This window comes from Diceros bicornis, chromosome 17 (assembly GCF_020826845.1).
Source record: "Diceros bicornis minor isolate mBicDic1 chromosome 17, mDicBic1.mat.cur, whole genome shotgun sequence".
NCBI lineage: Eukaryota > Metazoa > Chordata > Mammalia > Perissodactyla > Rhinocerotidae > Diceros > Diceros bicornis.
Genome location: NC_080756.1, coordinates 4,412,997 through 4,425,005, shown reverse-complemented (window position 1 = coordinate 4,425,005; position 12,009 = coordinate 4,412,997). Strand labels below are relative to the sequence as shown.

Here is a 12,009-nt window from a genome sequence, read left to right as displayed (position 1 = left end):
TCCGATATTTCTTGGAGTCTTTCTTCATTTCTTTTTAGTCTTAGTTCTCTTCTTCCATCTGGAGTATATCTGTATTCCTATCCTCTAAAGTACTAATTCTTTCCTCCATATTGTCAGCTCTGTTCTTTAAAGATTCCAGATTCTCCTTTATCTCCTCCATTGTGTTCTTCATCTCCATCAGCCCTGATAGGTTTTTCTTTATGATTTCAATCTCTTTTGTGAAGAAACTCCTAATCTCATTTAATTGTTTGTCTGTGTTGTCTCGTATTTCGTTGAGTGTTTTTATGATAGCTATTTTGAAATCTCTGTCATTTAGTTTATGGATTTCTGTGTCTTCGGGGTTGATTTCTGGGTGCTTGTCATTTTGTTTCTGGTCTGGTGATTTCATATATTTTTGCATTGTGGTTCCTGTGTTGGTTTTGATTTTCCTCATCCTGGAAGTCTCTGGTTGCAATTTCCACCTGCCGCCACTGTCTGGTGGTAAAGGGCTGTGTAGTCTAAGCCCCCTGCGCTCTGCCCCAGTTTTTCTGCTGCGATCCGCAGTTTTGTTTTGTTTTGTTTTGTTTTTTTTCCCCACTGCGATCCACGGGTCCAGTCCAGTTTATTCAGGTCTGCCTCGGACCGCTAGATCTGGTCGAGCTGCAGACTCCGGGTTGCAGGGAGGGGGGAGCTCTCTCTTTTGCCCTCTGGGTCCCTGACATGGGAGGCTTCTCATTTGCCCCTCTTTATCCGCTCTCTGGGTTGCTCAGATGTTGATGGTAGCCCTGTGGCTCCTCTGAGCCCTCTGTGCGGGAGTTTCCCACTGGCTGAGAGAGCCCGAAGAGCTACAGTTTCCCGCCGAGGGCCGCCCCTCCCCCCTCTCTGGGAGCCGCGCGGACCGGATCGCTGATCTGATGGGGAGGGAGCGGAGTTCTCCTTACCTCTCCCCACTTCCTCCGGGTGCCCAGCACGTTCCGCTCTCAGATGTGCGGCAGTGTGGATCCCTCTGCTCTAGCTTTTCACTGTCTGGGATTCCGTTGTTGGTCTGTGGCTGTTACTTTTGTTGTATCTTGTGGGGGAAGAATTCACGGGAAAGCTCACTCCGCCATGATGCTGACGTCACTCTCCGAGTGTATATTAATTTTTAAGAATAAATATATCAAAAAAGACCATTTTCCTAAATGAAATTTGAGAGTAAAATAACTGTGTGGCAACATAAGCTTCTGAGGAGTAGCTGTCTTCAGTACATGCGTTAGCTGTAAGCATCTCCAAGGAGGGAGAGTGTTCTCAGAACTTCGCACAGGGCCCAGGCATGGCGGGCACTCAGAATGTATTTACTGAGTGAAGGCAGGGGGAGGGAAGAGTGGAGTGGAGGGCAGGGCCTCTGGTGCAGCCAGCAGGTTATGCACAGCACAGCTCCAAGAGGTACCACTCTCACAGCCAACTCTGATGGAATAAATGAATGGAATGCAATAAACAGAATAAATGAGAGCAGCCTTCATGTTACAGGGGGTTGCAAAAGCCACCTTGAGCACCAGATGTTTTTAGAATAGTAGGTTCTGATGAGCTCTTCCTGAACTTCAGTAACCACAGCTGTTGACAGAATAACAGCATACCAACTTGGCTACCTAATGAACAAACTGAGAGGCCAAGTGACCCAATTAAAGGTATAAGTGACTTTAGTAGCACCTAGAATAGGTTTGGAGTCTCCAAAACCCCATTTCCTCTTTCTACTGACTACAGAGGCACATCCGACACATCAATCCTGCTTTTCTCCCAGTGGCCACACTGCGGTTTGGGGGGTACAGGCTCTCTCTCATACACATCGCTTCTTGTTCTTAACATTTATTCCGTATTGTAGTTCCACTATTTTTAGTGTTGCACCAGATATGTGTGATATATTGGTTATAAATAAAATTTCATTTTCGGTGTTAAATGTTTATCGTCCAAGCTGAACTGAACGGCCCCCTTTTCCCTCTGCCCAGTTGAGACTCTCCATTTCTGCCTTAACCACTGACTTAAACGCTCTCCAGCAGCACAGGCAGGCACTTTTATGCAGCCTCATCACTCTTCCTTGAAGGGACACCCCTTGGTCACACACATCGCCTCTGTCTCCTTTGGTCTTTATGCTTTAATCATCTGCTTCATTTTCTTGGGGCATTTATGGATGGACTTAGTTTATGGATATTAAAAACTCAAAAACCTCAATTTCCATTCTATAAAACTCCATTGGGGCTGAAAATTTTCAAAGCTGTTTTACCAAAGCAGTTATAAATCTAGAGACTGAGGAAAGGAGGGAATTAAACACATTCATATGTTCTGATTTTCTTTTTGGTTTGGTTACCCAGACACCTTGTACCATGGAGGAATTCAGGAAGTTACTAAAATAAGAGACATTATTTTAGTCTTGCAAACTGGATTGTAGATGCATAGTGGACAGATGGGAAGATAGTCTTAAAAGTAAATAAACACAATTTTGTTAGATCATTGTGAAAACATAATCCACAACACACTAAAATGTAGAGAACCTATATGCATTTATATGTCCATCTAATTATTCATGGCGGGGGATGTGAGACACATTTATTGAGTACTTAGTACTTGCCAGGGACTATACTAGGTATATAAATATGTTATTTTATTTAATACTTTAAATAACTGTGTATTTTGTAGATATCCTTATTTCCATTTTATGGATGAAGAAACATAAGATTGGAGAGAATTTAAGTAACTTGCCCTGTTCACACAGCTAGCAAGTGCTGCAGGTGTGACTGGTCCACATTTTTGTATCATTACATAGGAACCTGACAATGACACCTAAAACATTTGCCACACCTGTAAGCCATTTGACAATACAATTTTCTAGTGTCTTTTCAAATTCTACACTTTAAAAGAAATCCTTTCTACTTACAACTTATGGTTATTCCAAGTTCCACATTGTGCTTCTTGGGGAGTTTTACGTGAAATGTTCCACTACTGGGGATGACAGACTCTGTAATTTCAAAACAAAAAAGAGTGTGTTTATAGACCAGGAAGAATGGAGCGTCCATCGATGAAAATGCATCAGGAATACTCGTATCATAATCATCTGTAGCTAAAGCTATAGCAATAGAAGTCAGGTGAACACCTGTATAATCCTGACAAACTAAGCTCCTGGTGAAGAACAGATGTCCTACCCATAGACACCTGTGCATAATTCACAGCAACAGTTGAGTTCAGTATTTCTTAAGTGTGATTCAGGCAACATCTCCCTCAAATTCACTCGGGAGGCAAGTTAAAAATACAGATTCCTGAATCAGATCTATGAAATCAGAATCTCTGAAGATGAAGCCTAGAAACCTGCATTTTAAACATATTCTCCAGGTGATTCGTAGGCATACTAAAGTTTAAGAACCATAGATCTGGTTATATTCTTTTTTTCCACCTAACCGACTTTCCCAGAGTTTATTATTCAGCAATTTTTTTAATCCGTTGTCTGAAGGTAGCTGGGGGAACAGATTTCAGGAGAGATTTCAGTTTGGTGTGATGGCTGTTGTTTTGGGGGTATGGGGGGTGCCTTAATTTGTAATGTAAACAGTGACAAGCACCCTAGAGAGGTAGAAGCAGGAGTGATTTATAAAATATTTCACAACGAGACTGGCACTGGCCACACCCCATCAGACTGGATGCTGACCACAGAGCTGGAACACCGGGGGCCCCGGCCGCACCAAGGATGACCCTTCAGTTCCTGGACCATGGGGAGCTCTAGGAGATGCCAGGGAGGAGCAGGGGGGCAGGGGGCCCCGGAACAGGGTGAAGGTGGGCTCAGATATTGGCCAACCAGTACAGAAGTAAGCTAACATTGTAGCAACAGAGAGGGAACCAGTGTGCATTGGCTGAATCTCAACCCTGGATAGAACTAACCTGATTTTAATCAGACCAGTATTTAAGAAAGGAAGGAATTGCTACATAGTCCTTCTTTTTCCTTTCTTTCCTTTCTTTCCTTCCTTCCTTCCTTCCTTTCCTTTCTTTCTTTCTTTTCTTTTTTGTGAGGAAGATCAGCCCTGAGCTAACATCCATGCTAATCCTCCTCCTTTTTTGCTGAGGAAGACCGACTCTGAGCTAACATCTATTGCCAATCCTCCTCCTTTTTTTCCCCCCAAAGCCCCAGTAGATAGTTGTATGTCATAGCTGCACATCCTTCTAGTTGCTGTATGTGGGACACAGCCTCAGCATGGCCAGAGAAGCAGTGCGTCAGTGCACGCCCGGGATCCAAACCCAGGCCGCCGGTAGCGGAGCGCGCGCACTTAACCGCTAAGCCAGGGGCCGGCCCTACATATTCTTAAATATACTCTTCTGAAAATTCCTTTGATAGTCTTGGAGACCTTCAATAAGAGATAAGGTTAAAATGGAAATATCCTCTGAAGAGACAACATCCAATCACACTAAGTTGCTAATAATTATAATCCTTTCCTGAAGGTCTTGGAGAAGGGTGGAAGGGGCGGCAAGAAGCAAGGCAGACATTAGCCTAAGGGGAGGACTGTAGGATGGCCCAGCTCAAGGCCAGCCCCCAAGCCTGCACACAAAGAATTAACAGTTAGGCCCTCAGGGCCCCAGCCCAATTTGCTGCTCACGTTTTTTTAACACGTTTTGAGCCTTTGCAGAGCAGAGGTGAAAGCCGGGCTGGCTTCACCGAGGAGACAGAGCTGGGCTCTCCCTTCCCTGTTCAGCCCTAACCTGCCCTTCCTGGCCTTCTGTGCTTCGCCAGGAGGAACTGAGGCAGTGAGCCTTTTACAAGACCAGAGTCTGACCTTCCCACTCAGGAGATTGGCCCTAGACTGTTAACACTGGAGAACACAATACAAATTTCATTTTCCCAGGCCCTCCAGGCTTCTAGAACAGCCTCTGTGAAAAAGGATCCCCAAGTGCCCCTCAGTCTCAGCCGTGTGCTGGGTAAAGGCAAGTCTTCCCTCTCGGACCTCTTCCTTCCTCTCGGTTCTTGACTCGCTTGCCTAGGGGAGTGAGGGAATGTGTTGCCTTCTCCCACTTCCACCCTTCTCCACTCTCCTGTCCTGTCAGGTGTGGCCCAGGGGGTGTCAGAGGCTGAGAGTTGACACCTTTGGCTTCACTCTCGTCCTCAATTGACACTCTGATGGGCCAGGAAGGACCCATGTCTATTTATTAAGAATTTGTACCCTTCTCATTTCCCAATAGGACTTGAGCTAAATAAAATTATTCATTTCCCCCAATAGATTTTTAAAAGACGGGCTAATTTTGATGTATTGGGGCAGAAGAAGAGAAATGAGGTAAGTGAAACACAGGCAGGTGTGCGGGACTTCCTCACTTCAGGCGCTGCATCATACATATTCACTCAAAGTATTTCTCAAGTCCATCCCTTCCCTCCGCCTCTTTCCTGAGTCCTCTCCATTCTCCATTCCAATAAAAAAAATCGCCACCTTCTTCCCATCCCTAAAGTGACAGTTTAAGAATTTGAGATTAGTGCAGACTGCGGGCAGAGAGGGCATTTGGAAGTGGCCGCATTTTGCTCACATGCACCAACAGCCAGTGGGCAGAGAGGAGGGAGAAAGAAACAAGTGTGCACGGGGAGAGTGCTCGAGGTCTTGGAGAGAGCCTGGCTTGGCCGTGAGGGTCCTTGATGTCAGCTTCTAGCCCTTCCTGGGGCTGCCCACATTTCCTGTCCTCAAGGGCTGGGCAACACCTGTGTGATTCCAGTAAATGCCTCTTCTCTGTCTAAACTGGCTTGAGTGCATTTCTGTTGCTTGCAATGGAAAGACGTCTAATGAACACATTGATCCAGTAGAGGGAATGGGATGGGAGCTAAGTAGAAAGCCCCCACACAAGTGTTCACGGGTGTAGCAGGAATAAATTACTTGATTACTCGGATAAAGCACGAAAGCGGTCCATAGGCAAATGCATAAGAAGCTTTAGAGGAACAAACAGCTTTGCTATTTACAGAACTCATTTCATGTATGTTGCATCAGTGTTATCTGTTTTAAGAAAACGTTTGCTGTGAAAGGGGAGGGGAGCATATTGAATGCTTGTATGTACGTGTTTACATATCCATGTGTGTACATAACATCTTGTCCACGGTGCTACACAAGTGAGGTTGTTGAATCAGAAGGGCCTGGAATCACTGATGTGGAATAGTTACTATAGCAACATTTTGCTTTTATAAATTTTTAATGCAGGGAATCTTGACCAAGATTAACACTGTTAATGACACTGGAGGAGATATTATCACTTCCTGGAAAACAGCCATGGATCACTTTTGACTACATGAGATCTGAAATATTCATAGTGATGAACAAATATCAACAAATGAATCTCTTTGATCAAGCTGTGTCTTCATTTTAATCTTTAAATGCCAACATGATTTGTCTTATATTTGGTAATGTTTTTCCCTATACAATTATTTGGTTGTTAAAGCAAAGGCACATTTAATTTGGGGTTTCTTAAAGAAATACTAGTAAAGAGGAAAAAGACCGAATATTTGGAGAAACAACAGGCTTAGAATAAGTGAACAGAATGTTTATTTTGTTCGACTCCCATATGACTATTTTGCACTTCCCTGGTCTTGCTTTATCTTGTTAATACTACAATTAAAAACACATTTGGGTAAACAAAGTCTTCCTTCTTTCCCATTGTTCTGCTTTTTCTGCCTGAAGCATTCATTGTTGGCGCAGTAGGATCACCACCACATCGTAATTCATCAACCTGGACACCTTGTGAGAGTCGAAAAAAATGAAGGGCTTCTAAGGGGGGCAAGTGTAAATGTTTTAACTCCCCACTCAGAGAAAAGCACTGGAGGCTCCAGTCACGATGGCAAACGTCACCTGAACGACTGTCGCTGGGACTTCTTCCAGAATAAAGCTGTATTTTTTTCTAACAAAATAACTTCAGAGTTAAAGTAGAAATTTCAAGTATTCACAACATTGTAGATTGTATTTAAAAGACAGTATTGAGATGCTATGTTATGATTATAGCTTTTTTTGCATGTGTGAGGAAGATTAGCCCTGAGCTAACATCTGTTGCCAATCTTCCTCTTTTTTGCTGAGGAAGATTGGCCCTGAGCTAACATCCATGCCCATCTTCCTCTACTTTATATGGGACGCAGCCACAGCATGGCTTGACAAGCGGTGTGTAGGTCCGCACCGGGGATCTGAACCTGCGAACCCCAGGCTGCCGAAGCAAAGCATGCAAACTTAACCACTACGCCACTGGGCTGGCCCTGATTATAGCTTTATAAAATTATATGTATGGTGGGATGTTGGTAAAGAAATAGAAAAAAAAATTAACGTTTTTCTATTAGAGTTGGGGTTATGAGTAATTTCAGCTTAAAAAAAATTCCATTAATGTTATTACAATGTTGTTTGTACCATAGTTCCCACCTAAAGAGACAGATTTAGGCCACAGTGTACTCAAAGTCGAGATTTTAATCACTCTCAATGTCATTTAAAATACTTATAAAACAGAGATAGCTTATCTCCGAGACCCAGTAGTTTGGGAATTAATATCTGGGTATAACATGTTCCTGAGGAAGAATATTGGAACTGGATGGCTCACATCCGGACAATTAGGAGCGAATCCAGAAGGACAGGACAGTTTTGAAATAGCTCACGTCCAGAGGTTCCCTACCAATGTTCTGAGTTCTCAATTGGCTAAAAGATTTTTCTGATTCCAGCAGTTTCCAATAGATTCCAGTTGATTGGTAACGACTAACTAGAGTGTTTTATTGAGGATTCTGATGCTGTGTCTGGGCCCAGCAGGAGGATACTGGCATCAATTAGTGATGTCTGCCATGAGCAAGGGAGGAGGAAATGCTAGGATTCGAGCATATTTTTCCTGGCCCTATTCTACATCATTTCTATCCATTTGAAATGGGTTGATTTCTGGAACAATCGAGGGCAGGGGAGATGATCTTAGGTCCCTATTTCCTGTCCCTTATTCAAGCAAGTTTAGTACTAAACAAAGTGGGTTTAGCAGACATTGTTTCTTTCTCTCTTTCTTTCTTTCTTTTTTTTTTTGGTAAGGAAGATTGGTCCTGAGCTAACGTCTGTTGCCAATCTTCCTCTTTTTTTGCTTGAGGAAGACTGTCCCTGAGCTAACATGTGTGCCAATCTTCCTCTATTTTGTATGTGGCATGCTGCCACAGCATGGCTTGACAAGCGGTGCCTAGGTCCACACCCGGGATCTGAAACCGTGAACCCCGGGCTGCCGAAGTGGAGTGCGTGAACTTAACCACTATGCCACCGGGCCGGCCCTCATAGTTTTCTGTTTTTCTTTTTTTTTGTGAGGAAGATCAGCCCTGAGCTAACATCTGTCGCCAATCCTCCTCTTTTTGCTGAGGAAGATTGGCTCTGGGCTAACATCCGTGCCCATTTTCCTCCACTTTATATGGGACGCCGCCACAGCATGGCCTGACAAGCGGTGCGTCGGTGCCTGCCTGGGATCTGAACCCCGGGCCGCTGCAGCGGAGCTCGCACACTTAACTGCTATGCCACCGGGCCAGCCCCCCATAGTTTCTACTTTTTATGAGCTTACACCTAAGATATTAAAGTATTTAATCAACCAACATTAAAATACATATATCCATTAAATACGGATTAAACAATGAATAAATATTGAGGACACACAAAATAAAAATGCATTTACAGCACAAGTAAGTATCTAGATACTGCTTATGGAGAAGGTCAGATTGTGCTGGCCATTCCACTACTGGAATGTAGTGAGCAAATGCTGCTCGACACCCTACAGGGCACAGCACAGCCACCTCTGCTAACAAACAGTGTCAGTGGGGCAGAGGTCCAGAAATCCTGCTGTTTCATGCTGGGAACTTAGCATCTCTTTGAAGAGGCAGTGTAATATGATATGGAGAAGACGGGTGCAAGTCAATAGACCTGGGGTCTACCATTCACTGTGCTGTATGACCTCGAGTTTCCCCACCTGACCTCAGTCTCCCCATTTACACATAAGTGAAGGTTCTGGGTTGTAAGAGTCCTCTTACCACTAAAGTCCTGTGACTGTAGCAAGTGCATCCTGGGGCTGCTGAGCAGCCTTTGAAAACCAGACCCTCACTGCCGTCTGGCTGACCCACACAGGGCCTCTCTACCAGATTCCTGCTTGGCCACAGCTGACTAGGAGGGGAAGATACTAACCCTAACTGGGCCAATTAGATCCCTTCTCTTGGGAATTAGAAATTGGAACTGGCTGGTACTGGCTGGTACTGGCTGGTACTGGCTGGTACTGGCTGGGCACTTTCCCAAAGACGAGATGATCGTGTACAATCAACAGTCAGAGAAAACTTGTACAGAGACAAGTGGAGTAGATGTGCAGAAACAAGCAGCACTCTGAGACCCGGAACCCCAGAGACACAGGGGGTATGAAGCCAGTTCTTGATGGGAATTGAAGTTCCTGATCCCAGTCCTTCAGGAGAGCCAACTGCACTTCATTCATTCATTCTGTCATTCACCAAGCATTGGCTGACAGCCTCCTGTACTCCAAGCACTATTTTGGGTGCTAGGGGTACACTTGTGAACAAAAGGCACAAAGTCCCCGACATCATACATTTTTCTACTGGAGAAGACAAGAAAACAAACAAACAAATATACCATGTAACATCAGAGCTTGAGAAGGGCTAAGAAGAACCATAAATCTGGGCGAGGGGACAGAGAGTGACAGACCGTCAGGGAAGGCTTCTCTGAGCAAGTGACATTTGAGCAAAGACCTGAACAAAGAGAGAAACTACCCAAGCACGCTGGGGACGGGCTGCCCGGGCAGAGGAAAGAGCTGCTGCAGAGATCCATGGATGGCACTGTGCTGGGCATGTCGTGAGCAGCTGGTTCATCCTCCCCTCCTCATCCAAGTCCCGCCCTCCTGCGAGATTTCACTGTGTGGATGGTCTCTCCATCACACTGCACCCCCAATCCCCAGACCTCTGGCTGAATGATACTCGCCTCCACTCCACTGCACTTCAGCAACTCACTGCCCCGAGCCTTGCTCGACCTTCTCTGAAATCCTAAGCTTTAGCTTGCCACTTGGAGCTCAATCTCCTACCACTAGCTCCCTTGTCAACTGTCTCACTATACCCATTTTTCTTCCTGAAGGCTCCTAGTTCCTTAAGTCCTCTGTTTCCTCCTGATCTATGAGGCTGATCCTTTGTTGATTCTATCCCTCTCCAGCTGAGATTCTTTCAAACACAGGCAGTGTGTGTAGCCGTCAGAGTCTGGGTCAAAATCCCAGCCCTAGCACTAACCACGTGGGCCTCAGTTTTCTGGGGCTGGGTCAAAATCCCAGCCCTAGCACTAACCACGTGGGCCTCAGTTTTCTGGGGCTGGGTCAAAATCCCAGTCCTAGCACTAACCACGTGGGCCTCAGTTTTCTGGGGCTGGGTCAAAATCCCAGTCCTAGCACTAACCACGTGGGCCTCAGTTTTCTGGGGATAGAATAACAGTGACCTTCTCCACTGCCATTATGAGGACTAAGTGAGCGAATGCACACACGGTGCTTACAAAGGTGACATGCCAGAGAGTGAGCATTTGATAAATATTATCACAATAATTTTTATGCTGTCATAATTATTCACTTGCTCTGCCTGTCACAATCTGAACCTCTGTGATTTAAGTTCTCCTTCTGTTGAACCTTCTCTGGAAATCTTAATTTCAGGCTCAATCTAATCACCCACTGTCTCTGCCCTGAGGTCTCCTGACAAAGAACGACTTGAGCATGCAGGTCGATGCCGCTATAAACTTAGAGCTTCCAGACTAGGCTTGGTCCTCACTCAGCTCAAAAATCCCTTTACATGAGTCTAGTTGGTGTTCTCACTCGTCTCCCCATTAGTTATTCTAAACTCTCATCCTTCTTTTCAGCTCCCCAAGATGCTGACCCTTTCACCCTTGCTTGACAGTTCTTAAATGAACTTCCTAAATACAGCTAAAAAATGTGTTTATATTCTCACATCCTTCTCTTCGTACTCATAGGAAGAGATCTTCTACTTTCTGTCTTAGACTGGTTATCTACCTATGTGCTAGATAACTTCCCCCTCATCCCTTTGGGGACCCAATTCTACCAACTATCTCTTTTCTCCCTCATTCATTTCAGGCCCCAAACATGCTCAAGTCTCTCCAATCTTAAAACAAAACAACAAAACAAAATAACACCCCTCTCAACTCCAAATCCCCCTTTATCTGTTGTCCCATCTCCTTTCATCTACAGTTAAATTTCTTGACATTGCCAAATGTCCTCTGGGGAAAAACTGATCTTGGTTGAGAACCACTGATTACCTAAATGCTGTAGAAGTTCTAAAAAGACGAGTGGCCTCCACAGTGGCCTCCAGTCCCTTTCATCCACTCACTGCATTTTTCCTGCCAAATCCTCTTCCAAAACTCAGTTCCTTGGCAGACAGCACGTACAGCTCATCTGCACTTCTGCACCCTACCCTCACTCCCTGGCTCACTGCAATCTGACTTCTGTACCCCGATTCCCTGAAACTATTCTGCAATATTTCTTCCTATTTGTCAAACCCAGTGGGCATTTCCTGCCTTCTATTACTTGAACTCTCTGCAGCACCTTTATGCTTTTGACCAGGACTTTTGCCTTGAAACTCTTGCTTTGGCTTCCAAAATGCCACCTTTTTGGTTCTCCTCCCACTTCTCCTAGAGCATCTTCTCATCTCCTTTGCTAGCGCTCTTCCCCTTTAAATGTTGGTACTCTTCAGGCAGAGTCCCCTTCTCGCCACTCTTTCCCTGGCTCTCCTTTAGTCCAGTGACTTTAACAATCACCGACATGGTGGTCCCTCCTCAGTCCTGCTCTCTAGCCCAGACCCCTGATCCTAAGCTCCAGGACGTCTTGCCTGCGGCCTCCTGGACACTTCTTTTTGCATCCCAGTGGCCACACACATTCCGTAAGTCTACTCTTATCTTTCAGCAGCTCTCGCTCTCGTCTAATTGGCCCTGAGCTCCTTGGACATATTGATCTCTTCTATTTCCTCTTGCAGCAGCATGGTGCCTAGCGCTCAGTAACTAACTGGTGCTT

General features: G+C 45.1%; 1 protein-coding gene across 8 annotated transcripts in view; it reads right to left on the bottom strand.

The window, feature by feature from the left end:
- The window catches only part of GRIP1 (glutamate receptor interacting protein 1), a 632,136-nt gene that overhangs the window by 65,465 nt on the left and 554,662 nt on the right, over positions 1-12,009 (bottom strand). For all 8 annotated transcript variants that reach the window (XM_058557692.1, XM_058557694.1, XM_058557689.1 and 5 more), the window contains one exon: positions 2,891-2,971. In XM_058557692.1, coding sequence (XP_058413675.1) covers positions 2,891-2,971 — 81 coding nt within the window. The remainder of the gene's footprint in view (positions 1-2,890; positions 2,972-12,009) is intronic.